The following is an 18,817-nucleotide window of genomic DNA, read 5'->3' on the forward strand; positions in this document are numbered from 1 at the left end:
CATACCATGCTCATGGATAGGTAGACTCAACATTGTGAAAATGACAATTCTACCCAAAGCAATTTACAAATACAATGCAATCCCCATCCAAATACCAACAACATTCTTTAAAGAGATGGAAAAACTAATGATTAACTTTATATGGAAAAGGAAGAAGCCCCAAATAAGTAAAGCACTACTGAAGAAGAAAAATAAAGTAGGAGGACTCACCCTACCTGACCTCAGAACCTACTATACAGCTACGGTAGTCAAAACAGCCTGCTACTGGTACAATGACAGATACATTAACCAGTGGAACAGAATTGAGAACCCAGATGTAAATCCATCCACCTATGGTCACCTGATGTTTGACAAGGGGCCAAAGTCCATCAAATGGGGAAAAGGCAGTCTTTTTAACAAATGGTGCTGGCAAAACTGGATATCCATCTTCAAAAAATAAAACAGGACCCATACCTCACACCATATACAAAAACTAATCCAAACGGATCAAAGACCTAAATATAAAGCCAAAAACTATAAAGTTCATAGAAGAAAAAATAGTACCAAGGCTACAGGCCCTAATACACAGCATTAACAGGATACAAACCATGACCATCAACACACAAACCCCAGAAGATAAGCTAGATAACTGGGATCTTCTAAAAATCAAACACTTATACTCATCAAAGGACTTCACCAAAGAAGTAAAAAGAGAGCCTACAGACTGGGAAAAATTTTTTGGACACAAGTCAGACAAATGTCTAATCTCTATAATCTACAAGAAAATCCAACACCTCTGCAACAAAAAGACAAATAATCCAATTAAAGATTAGTCAAAGGAAATGAACAGACACTTTACAAAAGAAGACATTCAAGCAGCCAACAGACACATAAGGAAATGCTCGCGATCACTAGCCATTAGAGAAATGCAAATTAAAACCAAAATGAGATAACCATCTCGCCCCCACATTACTAGCACTAATCAAAAAAACTGGAAGTAACAAATGTTGGAGAGGCTGCAGGGAGATCGGAACTCTTATGCACTGCTGGTGGGAATGCAAAATGATACAACCATTTTGGAAAGTGATATGGTGCTTCCTTAGAAAGCTAGAAATAGAAATACCATATGATCCAGCAATCCCACTCCTAGGAATATATCCCAGAGAAATAAGGGCCGTCACACGATCAGACATATGCACACCCATGTTCATTGCAACATTGTTTACAGTAGCAAAAAGATGGAAACAACCTAGATGCCCATCAACAGATGAATGGATAAACAAACTATGGTACATACATACAATGGAGTATGATAAAGAACAATGATGAATCTGTGAAGCATCTCATAACTTGGGTGAAACTGGAGGACATTATGCTGAGTGAAATAAGTCAATCACAAAAGGACAAATATTGTATGAGACCTCTATTGGGGAACGTTTAGTTCAATTTGCATAACACACTTTATAAAGAAAATGTTCTACATTCTACCTTGGTGAGTAGTGTCTGGGATCTTAAAAGCCTGTGAGCAGCCATCTAAAATACACCACTGGTCTCACCCCTTCAGCAGCAAGGGAGAATGAAGAAAACAAGATACAAGGGAAAGATAAGTCCAAAGGACTAATGGACTGCAACTACCACGGCCTCCACCAGACTCAGTACAGTACAACTAGATGGTGCCCGACTACCACTATTGACTGCTCTGACCGGGATCTCCTGGACAGACCTGGAGAAAAATGTAGAACAAAATTCTAACTCACAAAAAAAGATTGGACTTACTGGCCTGAGAGAGACTGAAGAAACCCTGAGAGTATGGCCCTCAGACACACTTTTAACTCAGTAATGAAGTCACTCCCGAGGTTCACCCTTCAGCCAAAGATTAGACAGCCCCAAAAAACAAAATGAGACTAACGGGGCACAACAGTCCAGGGACAAGGACTAGAATGCAGGAGGGTACAGGAAAGCTGGTAATAGGGAACCCAAGGTTGAGAAGGGACAGTGTTGACATGTTGTGGGGTTGTTAACCATTGTCATAAAACAATGTGTGTACTAACAGTTTAATGAGAAAGTATTTGTTTTGAAAACCTCCATCTAAAGTACAATAAAAAAAATTTTTTAAAAATAACCTGTTTCTCTGACTTGCAATTTTTCTCTTCTAGAATCATTATAATCTAAACACCTTCCTATCTGACATAAGTAGTCCTTGGAAACCTAGTTCTATGCCAGGAGTCCCTGGGTGGTGCCAATAGTTCACGTGCTAGGCTGCTAACCAAAAGGTTGGATGTTCGAGTCCTCCAAGTGATGCCTCAGAAGAAAGATCTGGTGATCTACTTCCAAAAAGCTAGCCATTGAAAACCCTATGGAACACAGTTCTATTCTGACACACATGGGTTCACCATGATTCGAGAAGTCGACTTGAAAGCAACTGGTAATTGGTACCATTGGTATTCACTGGCAACTCTGAAAAGGGCTCTAGCATTTGAATACAAGATCACTACATTACTATAAGTATCTTTATATAAATTATCCCCAAGTTTATACTTTTAAGACACTATTAAATACTGCCTTCCTGAATTCAGGAAGCTCACTTTTCATAGGAAATTTTGTAATGCACTCTGAATTTTGATGGCAAATTTTATTTTAAAGTCAAAATAAGACCTGACTACTTAGAAAGAACTAAGGTAAATCTTTTCTAAAAATAAATGATAATAATAATTCCATATATACCTGTGTATATACGTGTATCTGTGTATGTGTGTGTGTGTGTGTATTTACATATATATATATACACATATATCTCCCACTGGTTAAAGAACGGAGTCCTAGCATAATGCTCAAATGAAGCCTTTTTCTATGTGTGCATATTCCAGAGTTATGGAGGCATTCGGACTATCGCCATCCAGCACTTTGGTGAATTAGTCAAGGACATGAATCAGTACATGTGGATGCTAACTGATGTGGTCTTCGAAAGCTTGGTGTCTCTGATCCTGTATTTGGAGGACACAGAGTTAAGAGTTTTTAACGTAAGTCCTGAGGTCTTGTTCTTCTTAGTTTTGCTGAAAATCAGAATGTTTTATATAACACTGGATGAACAGATCCTCACTGACCTTCTTCTACTTCACAGGCATGTAAATTTACATTAGAAATCTGTGCTTCACAGTTTAACTGGTCAACATCTTATTGGCTCAAAGACAAAAATTACAGTTTTGAGATGCTAGTGCTCAACATCTGTAACAATCTTGTAAGTGACTCTTCAGTTTTTACTACCATAAGAGTCTTAGAAAGAACCTAAAACATATACAAAGTGATTTAAAGTGTGATGGGGAAAAGGGTGGATCTTGGAGAAGGAATGTGAAGAAAAAATAATAAATGACTGATTATAACCCGGGCTTCAGGACAAAGAAAATTAGAATTCTCTGCTTCCTCTTCTTCAACACTGGTCATCTATCTTGTCTTCTCCTTTCTTCAATCCACCTATTTTGTCTTCCTCCAACCCACCAACAATGAGCTATGGATAGGTGTAAAGGTAGGAAGAGCATTCAAGATCACCAAAAGGACAATTAGAATTACTTGGCCACTGCCTTATGAGCTGTCCCTCTGGAAACCAGCATGAACTGGAATGGTAAACAAATGGAGATGGATGAATGCTAACCAAAGGTTGAAAGCACCAAGTTGGGCTTGGGAATCATATATTAAACAGAATAATACCTACAAACGAGGGTAAAGTTCATACATGGCAATTCTCAAGTTTTAAAACTGGTCCTGATTTAGTATAAGTACACCAAACTCGTTGCTGTCAAGTGGATTTTGACTCATAGTGACCCTACAGGACAGAGTAGAACTGCCCCATGGGGTTTCCAAGGAGCGGTTGATGGATTCGAACTGCCAACCTTTTGATTAGCAGCCAAGCTCTTAACCACTGTGCCACCAGGGCACCAGTATAAGTTATACCACATAGGGTTTCCAAGGAGTGCCTGGTGGATTCAAACTGCTGGCCTTTTGGTTAGCAGCCAAGCTCTTAACTACTGCACCACCAGGGCTCCACAAAGAGAAGCAAATGTGCTTTTTCAACATTTAAGATAATATTTTTTTCCTTTTTTCACCCAGTACATTTCTCACGGGAACTACCTTAGAGATTTGATATCTCATGCCTTAGGATATTTGTGGAGCTCCCGAACATATCTGAGAAGAGGAGCAGTTATTTTAACAGGTAAATAAAATTCAACGTTAATTTCTTAATATGTTTGTCTTAAAATGCACAGAATTGGGGTAGCAGTTGATCCCTTGAAAAAATCATAAATTTTCTTTATGATAGACACCACCTATCATGGTGATATCTATGATGAATAGAGGCTAATACACATGATAAAAAGAGGGTTCTATTTTATAATACACCATGAATATAGCTGCATGATTAAATTTTTATACAGGTGTATTCAACAGAATGGATTTCAAAACATCAAAAGATGTTTTTATAACACACCCTCTTAAAATCACTACCCAAATGATAAAAATAATATTTTTAAAAAAAACTAGAAATACAAACACCATCTTAAACAAAATTTGGACATCTGTAACCACAAATTATAAAAGGTAAGGAAGATCTACTAAATTCAGTAGTTTTCTTGTGATGTATTTATCAGACTTTGGTATCAAGGTAATACTGGATAGAATGAGAACAGAATGAGCTAGGATGTGTTCCCTCCTCTTCTATTTTTTTTGGAGCCTTTGTGAAGCCTTGGTAGTAAATCTTTTTTAAATATTTGGTAGAATTCACCAGTGAAGCCAACTCTTCCTGGGCTTTTCTTCATGAAAAATTCTGATTACTAATTTAATATCTTTACTTGGTCTGTTCAGATTTTCTATTTGTTCTTGAGACAATTTTAGAAATATATGTCCTTCTAGGAATTTGTACTTTTCACCTAAATTATGAAATTTGTTGGCACACAGTTGTTCATAGTAATCTCTTATAATCATTTTGATTTCTGTAAAGTTGGTAGTGATGACCTGTGATTAGAAATTTAAAATCACATTTCTAATAGTTCAGAGGTCAAAGAAGAGTCCACAGCAGAATTTAGGAAACATTTAAACTGAATAATAAGAAAATACTACCTATTAAAATTTGTAGATGTTAGGGAGAATATTGTATTAAATAGAAAACACCGCAAATAAATTAGCTAAATATTAATCTCAAAAGTTAGAAAAATAAAAACAAGGAAATAATATATAAATAAATTAATAAAATAATAAATAATATAATAAATAACAATATGAGGAAATAATAACAAGGAAAGTAACAATAAAAGTAAAAGGAAAAATAAAATAGATGAGGTGCAAAATAGGATCAATAAAACAAAATGTAGGTTATTTTAATACATCTATAAAATTGATAAACTTATGGTGACACTGATCAATAAGAAGAGATAAGATCCTAATAAGCAATATTAGGAATAAAAAAAAAGAGAAACTAATTACAGACATAACATATATTTTTTTAAAAGAGGAAATATCATGAATAGGTGAAATGATGAAATTCCTAGAAAAATGTAAATGACTAAAATGGGCTAGAATAAACAGAAAACACAAGTAGATCTATAACTGTCAAATTACTTGGATTGATAGTAAAATCCCCCCACCCCAAATAAACCCCAGGCCTAAGTGATTTTATAAGCACATGAAGGAGAAAGTTTTGTCATCTCAGAAGATGCAGAAAAAAATTGATACTAACTCAATACCAAGTCTTGATTTAAAAAAAAAAAATCACAAACTTGAAAGAGAAGGCAAAGTCCTTACCTAGTTAGAGGTATAGCTAAAAGCCAAAGCAAATATCATTCAGCGCTGTCCTAGAGTTGCCTCCTGCTGGCTCATGAGAGCCTGTTGTAGACATCTTTTCCAATTTCACTTTCGGCAAGTGACATCACATTAGTAGTTTGAAATGACACGTGGATATGGGTAGATGCTATAAATTAGGGTGTTTGTTCATTTATTGTTGTTGGGGTTTTGTTTGTTTTTTGAGATCCAGCTTACCATACCATGAGTAGTACACAGTGGTGAAACTTAAAATCATATTTTTAAAATAAGGAGCCAAATAAAAGTACCCATTATCGCCACCCTTATTAAACTCTGTACTACAGGTTCTTACCAGGTCAAAAGAGAAAGGAAAAAAAAAAAATACAATAAGACACAAGAGGATTGAACTGGAAGAATAAAATTGCCATTATCTGTAGATAATGTAATAATCTCTAGGTAAATAAGAAAAATAAGCCTCAGATAAATTTTTATAACTAATAAAGGAGTTTAAAAGCTTTGCTGGGATAAAATAGAAAATGCATAATTATAATATTAATATTAACATACCATTAACAAGGTATTTAGGAATAATTTTTTTAAAAGATGGGCAACATATTTAGAGGAAAGATTATTAAAAAAAATTGATACACATTAAAGAAAAGCTAAATAAATGGAGAACACACCATGTTTATAAATAGGAAGATGAAATATTGTAAAATTTTTCTGAAGCAGTGAATTTTCATACTGCAGTGATACTCCTCCAGCGGATATTTTAAAATGTTGTGTGTGTGCGTGCATGTGTGTGTGTGTGTGTGTGTGTTGGGATTGGTATCTAACGATCAAGTTCTCGGGGAAGGTGATACATTTATTGGGCACAGGTGGGGTCAAGTATGCTTACTATTCAGTAATAATTGTGACAGTACTACTCAAAAACAAATTGTCTTATCTAGAATGCCAATTGAAAACCTGTTAAGAAATACTGATCTAGACTTAATATTGTTAAGATGTCAATACTACCCAAAGTGATCGATAGATTCAACACAATCCCAATCAAAATTCCAACACCTTTCTTTACAGAAATGGAAAAACCAATCCTCAATTTTATATGGAATGACAAGAGGCCCCGAATAGCCAAAGCAATGTTGAATGAAAAGAATAAAGTAGGATGACTTACACTTCCTGATCTTAAAAACATATTATAAAGCTATAGTTATCAAAACAGCCTAGTATTGATATAACAATAAACCAATGGAACAGAATTGAGAGTCAGAAATAAACCCACACTTCTATGGTCAACTGATTTTTTACAAGGGTGCTAAGTCCATTTGATGGGGAAGGAAGAGTCTCTTCAATAAACGGTGTTGGGAAAACTGAATCTCCACATGCAGAAAAATGAAACAGGATACATGCCGCACACCATACGCAAAAACAAATCCAAGATGGATTAAAGACCTAAATGTGAAAACTAAAACCATACAATTCTTAGAAGAAACTAGAGGGATAATACTGTTAAGCGTAGCTTTTAACAATGGATTATCTAATATAATTTTAAAAAGCAAAATAGCAAAAGACGAAATAAATAACTGGACCTCATAAAGATTAAAAACTTTGTTCATCAAAAGACTTTGCCAAAAAAGGTGAAAAGACAAGCTACCAATGGGAGAATATCTCCAGAGACTGTATATTTCATAAGAATCTAATAAAATATATATAAAACTTCAACAACTTAACAATAAAAAGACAAATAACCCAGTCAGAAAATGGGCAAAGGACTTGAATAGACATTTCACCAAAGGGAACATTCAAATGGCCACCAGACACATGAAATTATGCTCAGTGTCATTAGCCACCAGCGAGATGCAAATCAAAACCACAATAAGATACCATTTCACTCCCACTAGGATTGCTAAAGTCTGTTTTATCTGAGATTAGTATTCCACTCCTGTCCTTTTTTGGTTATTGTTTACTTTATATATTTGTTTCCATCCTTTGATTTTTAATATATTTATGCCTTTGTATCTAAGGTGTGTCTCTTGTAGACAGCATATTGATGGGTTGTATTTTTTTATCCATTCTGCCACTCTCTCTTTACAGGTGCATTTAAGTCATTTACATTCAGTGTGATTATCAACAGGTATGAGTTTATTGCTGTCATATCGTCCTGCTTTTATTATTTATTTATTTGTGGTGCTGATGTTTTCTATGTTCCTCTTACTTTCCTGTGCTAAGTTCCTTTTTTTTGTTGATTTTCTTTTCTTTCATTATTATAGATATTGTGTTTACGGAGACTTTATGTTTTTCTTCTTTTTTATTCTGATGAGTAGGTGTGTTAGCTTTCTTTCTGGTTAGCTTCAAATTTACCTTTATCTTCCTAAGTTTGAACCAGTCTTTTATAACATACTATTGCCTTGACTTCTCCATTTCAAAATTCTATACCTACACCATTTCGTCCTCCTTTTACTGTTTAGACATTGTCATTGTTTACAAATTGACATCTCTGCTTCCCTGTTTTAGGTCTTTTAGCTTTGTTTTATAATCAAGAGTTCTTTTCCTAGGTTGGTATCTGGCTGATGCTGTCCTGTGTCCTACAGTCCAGTTGTTGTCTGATGTTGTTTGTTCTCTAACCAAAGGACTGCCTTTAATGTTTCTTGTAAGTTTGGTTTAGCTTTTACAATTTCCCTTAATTTCTGTTTATCTGGAAATGTCCTACTTTCACTATCGTATTTGAGAGAGTTTTGTAGGATATATTATTCTTGGTTGGCAGTTATTTTTCTTTCAAGGTTTACATATGTCGTCCCATTGCCTGCTTGCCCGCATAGTTTCTGCCAAGTAATCAAAGCTTAGTCTTATTGTTTCCGTTTTGTAAGTGTCTTTTCATTTTTCTCAAGATGCTCTCAGAATTCTTTCTTTTTGTCTTTGGTTTTGGCAAGTGTGATTATGATATGTCTTGGTGACTTTCTTTTGGGGTCTATTTTATATGGGGTTTGTTCAGCTTCTTGGAGGGTCAGCTTTTTGTCTTTCATGATATTTGGGAAGTTTTCTGCCAGCAAATCTTCAACAATCTTGTCTGTGTTTTCCCTTTCCTCCTCCTGTTCTGAAACTCTGATCATGTGCAAATTTTTCATCTTGTTTGTGTCCCACATCAGTCTTGGGTTTTCTTCATTTTTCTTTTCTCTGATTTTTGCTCTAACAAAGTGGCGTCCATGGATTTGTCTTCAATATCTCTGATTCTGTCTTCCATTGTTTCAAATTTGCTCCTAAAACTTTCTGTTGAGTTGCCCATTTCTAAAATTTTGTCATTTATCTTTTGGATTTCTAGTTGCTGCTTTTGTATGATTTCTAATTGTTTATTTATTTTGGCGTTTTGTTCGTCTATTATTTTCCTGAATTCTTTTGTTGCCTTGTCTGTGTTTTCCATGATTTTGTCTATTTTTTCTTTGGTTTGTCTGTGTTTTCCTTGATCTCTTTCCTAATCTCTTGGAGATCCTTAAATATGAGTCTACTGAATTCCATATCAGGTAGTTCCACTGCCTTTTCTTCTACCGGAAGGTCATCTGATTCTTTATTTTGGTCACTTGCTGGAGCCATCTTGTCTTGCTTTTTTTTTTATATTTTGATATTGTCTGCTGTCTCCAAGACATTAAAGCATTATTTTCTGAATTTGTTGATTTCTTCTTCGTTTGTTTCATCTTGCTTCTTTGTTTTGTTTTTATTTGTCAGGCCAGGCTGGCCAGGCATGATTTGCTGCTTGCTTGTCTCTGGCGCAACAGCTCTCACTACCTTGTCTGGGTGGGAAAGGCAGCAGCAGGCAGGCCATGCCCATTTCACTGTACATTGGTTTGGTGAGGTGGCTGAGGGCAGACTGAGTGGGCACTGTCTGCCTCCTGATGTTGGCCCAGTGGTGTCGGAGAATTCACAGCCCCTTGCCAGATAGGCAGGGATGTTGGACAGGGAGTGGTATGGGCTCACTTCCCTCCATTCAGTAGCTGGTCTAGTAGCAGAAGGGGAGGAGTGTGGGCCCTGTGAAGCAGCAGGCCTGAGGTGGGGTTGCTCTAGCTGCAGCAGCATGGTGAGGGCTAGCGGGAAGGGGGGGTGGCATATGAGACTAGGTGGGGGAACAAAGAAAAGAGGGAGAAAGAAAAAAGTATAACTAGTGGATTGGGGTGGGGCATACTTGGGGGCTGGCAGGAAGAGGGGAAGGTGGTGAATGGGGCTAGGTGGGAGGGAGAAAGAAAAGGAAGAAAGGGAGAAAAATGGCATAGCAGGGGCTGTTAAGTGGGGGCAAGTGGGACCTGGGGTGGTTGCGGGCCTGTAGCTCTCTAACTGCAGCAGTGCAGAATGGCCCAGCAGGAGGGGTAGAGGTGGAGTATGGGGCTATGTGGGAGGGAGAAAGAAAAAGAAGAAAGGGGAAAAAAAGAAAAAAAAAAGAGTGGCAGGAGCCAGCAAGTGGGAGTGGGGCCAACCCAGGGTGGCAGTGGGCCAGTGGCTCTGTAGCCAAGGTGGTGTAGTGTGGCCTGGTGGGAAGGGGTAGAGGTATGGTACAGGGCTAGGTGGGGGGGAGAAAGAAAAGGGAAAAATGGCATGGCAGGAGCTGGTAAGTGAGGGTGGAGCAGACCCGGGGTGATGGCAGGCCAGCAGCGCTTTAGCCAAGTGGCACAGCATAGCCCATTGGGAAGGGGTGGGGGTGGTATATGTGACTAGGTGGGAGGTAAAAAGAAAAGGAAGATGGGGGAAAAATATGCTGCAGCAGGAACCAGTGGGTGGGGGTGGGGCAGACCTGAGGTAACAGTGGGTCAGTGTCTCTCTAGCCTAGCAGCACAGCATGGGATGTCAGGAGGGGATGAGGGTGGCATATGGTACAGAAGAGTAAGAGGTGGGAATGTGTGTTTCTCCAGTTACTGGGTGCTCTGTCTCTTGTTGGGAGCTCTGTGAGGTTGCCTTCTTGTACTCCTTGTCCAGGGTCATTGCTGGCTGTGCTCCAAGATGGCAACACTGCCATGTTAGTTGATAGGGGACCTCCACTCTGTATCTCTCCTAATTCTCTGTTTTCCTTCAGTTTCTTCTTCCATTCAGTGTTTGATGTAGTTCTTTATCCCTTCATTTGATGCTTAGGGTTCCAGGATTGATGTCTGCATCTGTTTTACTTAGTTTTTCGGGTCTTTGCTGCAGAGGGACAGCATGATGCATCTGTCTAGGGTGCTATGTTGGCTATGCCTTTCTGGAAATAGGGTTTTTAATGGTCATATATAGAGATTCTGTTGGTAAGGAAGAAGGGGACAGTGATATTGGATTGTCAGCTAGCAGTATCTGTCACAATTGCCACTATTTAAAATTTGAGAGATTTCACATATGCATTTGGGTTTCTAGTTATGCTTAGGGAAAAAAAGGGAGGGGGAGATTGGGCTACACTGAACCTGCATTTCTGCATAGTAGCAATTGAGCAGAGCTGAACATCAGCTTCATCTGTGAATGAAGCCTGTACTTCCTATTCCCCACACTCTTTACCACCACTGAGTGCATTCTTCCACACAGCTGGGATCACGTGGTTACTCACCTAGGCCTTGTTGGCATTTTGATTAATCTTCCATGTTTTCCAAAGCATCAAATTCGGTTTGAAAGTTTATTTGTGACTTGCAAAAACATAGTTTCAGTAGAGTCATTTAATTTTTAGGTGTGTTATAGATTGAATTGGGTTCCCCCAAAATATGTGTTAGCATCCTACCCCCACACCTGTGGCTGTAATGTAATCACATTCCATAATGCAATCTAATGTAGTGTAATCAATTAGTTGAGGTCATGCAGCATAGACAGACATGCATGCATGCACACACAGGAGAAGACACTATATGACAATGAAGAAGACAGATGAATCTACAAGCCCAGGGACTCCAACAATTGCCAGCTACTAGGAGCTCTAGTAGCTGAAATAGACAAAGAAGTACCTCCCCCTAGAGCCACACCCTGGATCCAAACCTCTCTGTGCCTAAACTGTGAGAAAATAAAATTTCTGTTTTTTAAATACTTGTGGTATTTCTGTTACAGTAACACTAGGAAACAAAGACAAGTTATTTTTGCCTAATCTTGCCACCTATTTTATTTCTTTTAGGGTAATAGTATATTTATGAAATAAGTTTCTATTGCTATAAGAAACACCCAAATATAACAATGCTTTCAATAAGACAATATATTTTTTTCTGACATGTAACAGTCCATATGTAAACAGGCCAGGACTGATCTGGTGGGTCCAGCTATTTTGTCGCTCTAGCATTCTCACCACACAGTTTCCTACCTCAGCTCCAAGATATCAGCTACAGCTCCACCAATCACTTCTACATTCAGTCAGTTGGAAAGGAGAAAAATATCAAGAGGCAACATTCATTGAAGAGCAAATATTACTTCTGCTAAATGATTATTAGCCAGAACGCAGACACACTGCCACACCTAGCTGCAAAGAAGTCTTGAAAATCTAGTCATCAGCTGGGTGGCCATGTGCCCAGCTAAAACTCAGTGGTTTTAATATGATAACTGTCTTAAGCTGGGTTCTCTAGAGAAGCAAAACCAGTAAAGCGTATAAATAGATATAGAGAGAGACTTATATCAAGGAAACAGCTCATGCAATTGTAGAGGCTAGAACATCCCAAGTCTGTGGATCAGGGTACAGGCCTCTCCCAATTCATGCAACTGCAGAAGGTGGCGAGCCCAAGATCGGCAGGTCAGAGAGCAGGGCGCCCACTCAAAGGCTGTGAAGGTCGACAAATTCCAAGATTGGCAGGCAAGACTGCAAGGTTTCTCCTGATTCACATAGCTGCAGGGGCTGGTGAACTCAATATCGGCAGGTCAGAGAGGAGGACTCCACTCACACGCTGCAAAGATCCACAAACCCCAAGTTCAGCAGATAAGCTGACAGCTCAAGTCCCAAGAACTGGAGATGAGACGACAGGAGGCAGCCGCGGGATCCAGAGTGAGTGAAAAGCTAGAACGTCTGCTTACATTCAGGTGCAGGCCACACCCCCAAGGAAACTCCCTTTCATCTGATTGGCTACTCACAGCCTATTCAATCATGGAAGTGATCACATATAAACACTGGGAATCATGGCCCAGCCAAGCTGACACACAATCTTAACCATCACAATAACTAAGGAAAAATGAACAATCTGACATTAGCAGGAGTTGGGGGTCCCTAGCGTAGGAACTTTTCATTCATTTATTTGTACTCCCATCTAATTCTAAAAGGAATTACATTAGATTACGAAATTAGACAGAGAAGCAAACCAATTATGGACACCCCCACAACACAGGTTTTTGTTACAAGCAGTATTCTTAACTTTTTAAGCTCGTGTTCCACCTGTCAATAAGTGTATCTTGAACTTTACTACAATGATAGAGTGTTGTGGTTTTTATGGGACACTCTTTTGAGCCACTGAAGCATGGTCATGGATTGAAGGAATCAATATAACAATGTCAATTTTCCCTAGTTAATCTATAGATTTAATGCAATTTGCTAACAAAATCTCACCAGGGTTTTTTTTGTTTTTGTTTTTGTTTTGTGTGTGTTTGTGTGTGAAATTTGACAATTTGTAAAGTTTACATGGAAGTATAAAAGTTCAATAATAACCAAGATAATTTAAAGAAGAACCACAAGTTGGATTTATAATACTAGATATTAAAACACATTTAACATTAAGGCAATATAGTAGGGCATAATGATAGAAAGGAGTCAAGACACAAATCCCTACATATATGGGCACAACTTGTGATGCAGGTGACCCTGTAAAGCAATAGAAAAGGACAGTTTTTTTCTCTAAATAGTGCTGGGTTAATTACATAGCTATACAAAAATATCTTGATCTCTACTTTATGCCATATAATTCTTGTTGGATTGTAGATCTAAGCGAAAGGTAAAACAATAATGCTTCTAGAAGTAAACATAGGAGGCTGTCTTTATGACTTTGAATCAGGAAAAGATTTCCTAACCAAAAACCAAAAAACCAAACCTGTTGCCATCAAGTTCATTCTGACTCATAGCAACCCTATAGGACATAACTGCTCCACAGGGTTTCCAAGGCTGTACTCTGTACAGAAGCAGACTGCCACATCTTTCTCCTGTGGAGTAGCTGGTTGGGTTCAAACTGCTGAACTTGCAGCTGGTAGCCAAGCATTTAACCTCTGTGCCACCAGAGCTCCTTGATTTCCTAACAAGATCCCAAAATTCACTAACCATAAATGAGAAGATTGACTAATTGGACTACATTAAAATTAGGAACTTCTGCTCATGAAAATAAGCATTCAGCTGCTATATGAAATGTTAGTGGTTTGAACCTACCAGCCACTCCAGCAGGAGAAAGATGTGGTAGCCTGCTTCCATAAAGTTGACTGCTTTGGAAACCCTATGGGGCAGTTCTACTCTGTCCTAAAGGGTTGCCATGCGCCAACTCAATGACAACGGATTTGGTTTGGTTTGGTTTCTTCATCAAAAAAACCTGTATTTGTATTAATGCAAAAGTTTAGTCACCGGCAGGAGAAGATATTTGTAAGGCATATAACATTTAAAAAGATTAATATCCAGAATAATGCCTACAAATAAATAAGAAAAATACAACTCAATAGAAAAACAGGTAAGAGACTTACTTGCATAGGCATTTCACAGGATATCCAAGTGGCTAATAAATATACAAAAGTCTCATTAATCATCACAAAACACAAATTAAAATCACTATGTGATACTAAACCACACCCCTGAGAATTACTAAGGAAAAAAATAACAATATCAAATGTCAGAGAGGACACAGACCAATGGATACGTTCATACACTGCTGGTGGTAGTGAAAAGTGGTACAACCACTTTGGAAAACTATTTGGAAGTAACCACTAAAGTTGAACATAAGCATACCCTATTACCCAGTAAATCTTCTCCTAGTTACATACCGTACATCAATGCATACAAATATATTCTAAAATTCCTGTACAAGAATGCTCATAACAACATCATTATTCAAAATAGCCCCAAACTGGAAACAACACAACTACCCATCATCAGAATGGGTAAAATATGGGGCATTCATAAGATAGGATACCATGTAGAAGAGTTCAGCAAACTCATCCTGTAAAAGGCCATGCAGTAAGTATTTTAGGCTTTGGGTGCCACACGGTCTCTGTCACAACTGCTCACCTCTGCCATTGTAACAGGAAAGCAATCATAGACATTATGTAAACAAATTAGCAAATGACCATGGCTGTGTTTCAATAAAACTTTATTTGCCAACCCTTGCCACATAGCTATGGAAATGAATGAACTACTGCTACGTGCAAGAACATGGATGAATTTCACAAATGAAATGTTGAACAAAAGAAGCCAAACACATACAAAAAAAGGCATTCTAAACAGTGGAGGAGGAGATTGAGAGGGGCATGAGGGAGGCTTCTGGGTTGCTAGTGTTATTCCATGTAACAAGATAGGTGGTAGCTAGGGCATTTGCATTTTGTGGTCATTCATTAAGCTGTACAAATGTGATCTATGTACATCTACACACCAAATCAAACCCTATTGCCATCGAGTCGATTCTGACTCATAGTGACCCTGTAGGACAGAGTAGAACTGCCCCAAGGTGTTTCCAAGGCTGCAGTCTTTACAGAAGCTGACTGTCACATCTTTCTCCTGAGGAGCAGCTGGTGGGTTCGAACTGCCAACCTTTTGGTTAGCAACCACACGCTTAGCCACTGTGCCACCAGGGCTCTTCTAATTTACACACGCATATATATTTTTTAATAAATAATTTTATTAAACAGTAATTATTTGAAAGCACTGAAAGATGACTCAAGGATTACCCTAGAGATGCTTTGCTTTGAAGAAAGCAAAGAAAATTGCCAAATAATATGAAAGAAGGTATTTTTATAATGTATTATGGAGTAACTTTAATTTTACTTTGTGCATAGGGTACTTGGTAAAATTGGGCGGACATTCACTGCTCAGAGTTGAAACTGAAGTTATGCTTGAGGGTAAGTGTTGAATTTAAATGAAGTATTCACACATAGGTCTGAATAAATTCATTATGTGTAGTTCTAGTCACATATAAGTTTTATAATGGTGCCAGGGATGGAAGGAGGGGGGATAGTAGTGGATGGTTGGGTTAGGAGGTAACCAGTAAAAGGACTAGATTAAAGGGCATCTCCTATTCTTTTACCCACTCTCCCTGTTTCATTCTCACCATTTACCCCACTCCTTATTTCAGACCTAGCTATCATCCCAGATCCCTCAGTAAGGACAGAGAGTTGAGGGTTCAGTCACTCAGTCATCCAGTAAATATTTTTCCAGTCTACTATTGGACAGCACTATTCTAGTCTCTGGGGATACAGCAGCAAACAAAACAAAGTTCCTTCCCTCAGGGAATTTACAATTTAGTGGATACCAGAAATAAATAAATAAATAACCAAACCCCGTTGCCTTCCGATCGATTCCGACTCATAGGTTAGTAGCCAAACGCTTAACCACCGCACCACCTGGGCAGTTGACGGGAACCATTAAGTCTGCTTCCATAAAGATTACAGCCTTGGAAACCCTATGGGACAGTTCTACTCTGTCCTATGAGGTTGCTCTGATTCAGAATCGGCTCAATGGGAATGGGTTTTAGTCTTTAAGGAAGATTAGATTTAAGGCTGGTGGAGTCAAACCCCCGATCTATGGATTAGCAACCTAGTGCCTAATTGCGCCGCCAGTGCTCTTTATTTAGTGGATAGCAATGTACATTTGCAGAGGAAGAAATTAGAGAAGCGTAACATTTATTCTATCAAAACATTAGGACCTCAGGCATTTCCCTCTTGGCCTCTATTGCCCTGGTGGTGCAGTGGTTAAGCGGTCAGCTGCTAACCAAAATGTTGGCAGTTAAACCTATCCAGCAACGCTTCAGGAAAGACCAGGTGATCTGCTTCCATAAAGATTACAGCCAAGAAAACCCTATGGCAAAGTTCCACTCAGTCACATGTGGTTGCTATGAGTCAGAATCAACTTAACAGCACCAACAACAATGCAACAACACCTGAGTCCCTAGGTGGTGCAACTGGTAACGTTCACAGCCACTAACCAGAAGGTTAGAGATTCAAGTCCACACAGAGACACCTCGGAAGAAAGACCTAGTGAGCTACTTCTGAAAATCAGCCATTGAAAACCCTGTGGAGCACAGTTCTACCCTGTCACACATGAGGTTGCCATAAGTCAGAGTCTATTTGATGGCAACTTAAAAAAAAAAAAAAAAATGTCCTGCCAGGATCAGAATTACAAACAGCTATGGTAGAAAATAGGATGGCTACCTTCTTTCCTTTTTCATTTGTTCATTCATTCATTCAATAAACACACATTCATTGACTGCCTGCTAGATGCTAGGTACTATAATTCTCCCTTCTTCTTTCTTAGAATCTTTTTCCTCTTTCTCTCCTCCTACTCTTTCTCCTCATGCTTCTTCTCTCTTTTTCTAAATCTCTCCTTTTTTTTTCTCTTTGTTTCTTTTTATTAGGGAAGCAAATAATAATTACCCCTAATCCCACTATCTGGAAATAATGATATTAGCATCCCAGCATATGTATATAATATATATTATCCCTGGTATGTTTAAAGAATATAAGCATACTACGTATTTATTTTTAAAATGAAATTATAACTTTTTTCACTTACTCATATATCATAAATACTTTTCCAGGCCAAGAAATACATTTTTACATTTTAGTAAGTGCATAGCATTTTGTTTTATGAATATTATTAATTTAAACAATCTCCTATTGATTAACTGACCTATTCCAATTTAGACTGATGCCAACTTTTTTCTTTATTATGAGCAATATTGAATCTCCTTGTGAATGTATCTTTTTGCTATCTAGCAGAATGTTCAGCATATAGTAAGCACTCGCTAAATCTTTAGTGAACATTGCCATTTTTCTTTTCATGAAGTCTGTTGGGGATAGAGGATAAAACTTCCTGGATGCTGTTGGTCAAAGTAATGGGATTTGGGGGGAAGGTGGGCTCTGCAAATGGTGTTGGAGCTGTTCAGGGTCAGAGCTTTTGGGGCTGTAAGAGAGCTACTGATGCCTTGAACTAAAGGCTCTTCTACTGTTTCAGCTATTGACCAAGTGCTGAGAGATGAAGACGCTTTGATCAGGGAGTTGGCCAAAATAACCCACAAGATTTTTAAGGAAATAGCCCATGGATCGACCTCCTCAGCTGTTAAACAAGCCTTCCGGAGATTGTTTAACTTCTTCTACTGCAAAAAATTGAAGCTAATGTATCATTATGATGAGACCTATGCCCAGATAGCCAGACTTAAGGAAGCTAAAGATGCAATGAGTGATAAGGAAGGCCTCACTGAAGAGAATTATGAAGACTTTTTGTAGAAGGATGTCAAGTTTGTCGATGCCTTGGAGCAGACTTCAGAAGAGGAATAATTTTTCTTTCCCTCTTGTTAACTCAAGTCTATTTGTAGATGCTTTTCTGAAGGGTGCTAGAAAACTTTACTGCCCCTTCTTAATTCTTTATTCAAATACAGAAATCTGAGAACTCTGTTGCCTATCTATGGTAATGACCAGAAGCTCTACTTCATCAAATCCACTAATAAAATTGAAAAAAATAAATAAATAAAAGCCAAACATAAGCAAAGTGTTTGATGAGAGGCACTTGGAGCTTGAAGTTGGATTCAATCAACACACATCTGCTGGGCACCTTCTAAGTGCCAGACACTGTGAGAGGTGGTGGGGACATATGGATGGTGTAGACAAGGTTCCCATCCTCAGGAAAGTCACACCCCAGCGACATACATTGTGCTCATTTCTACCCTGCTGAGGGAATCACTGCCTAGAACAGCATTCCCAAAGGAGGAGATAGAAATTGTAGGGCGAAGGGAAGGGAGGAGGGAAATGTATCTCAGGTAGAGGCACAAAGGTAAAAATAAGTGCTGGAGAAAGCTGAGGAGTTTGTTTTCGTACAACTGTGGGTAAGGAAAGAATGGGAAAAACTGAGTCCTGAGAAGATTGTGCTGTACTAATGGGTTTAAACTTTTTAAAATAAAAA

General features: G+C 38.3%; 1 protein-coding gene across 1 annotated transcript in view; it reads left to right on the forward strand.

The window, feature by feature from the left end:
- Window positions 1-18,144, forward strand: part of MROH9 (maestro heat like repeat family member 9) — a gene marked incomplete at its 5' end in the record, with an annotated part of 97,528 nt that extends 79,384 nt beyond the window's left edge. The window contains 5 exons of the mRNA XM_023738490.1: window positions 2,847-2,999; window positions 3,101-3,217; window positions 4,084-4,186; window positions 15,700-15,762; window positions 17,873-18,144. Coding sequence (XP_023594258.1) covers window positions 2,847-2,999; window positions 3,101-3,217; window positions 4,084-4,186; window positions 15,700-15,762; window positions 17,873-18,144 — 708 coding nt within the window. The remainder of the gene's footprint in view (window positions 1-2,846; window positions 3,000-3,100; window positions 3,218-4,083; window positions 4,187-15,699; window positions 15,763-17,872) is intronic.
- Window positions 18,145-18,817: the final 673 nt, after the last annotated feature.

This window comes from Trichechus manatus, unplaced genomic scaffold (genome assembly GCF_000243295.1).
Source record: "Trichechus manatus latirostris isolate Lorelei unplaced genomic scaffold, TriManLat1.0 scaffold00117, whole genome shotgun sequence".
In the NCBI taxonomy this organism is placed as follows: domain Eukaryota; kingdom Metazoa; phylum Chordata; class Mammalia; order Sirenia; family Trichechidae; genus Trichechus; species Trichechus manatus.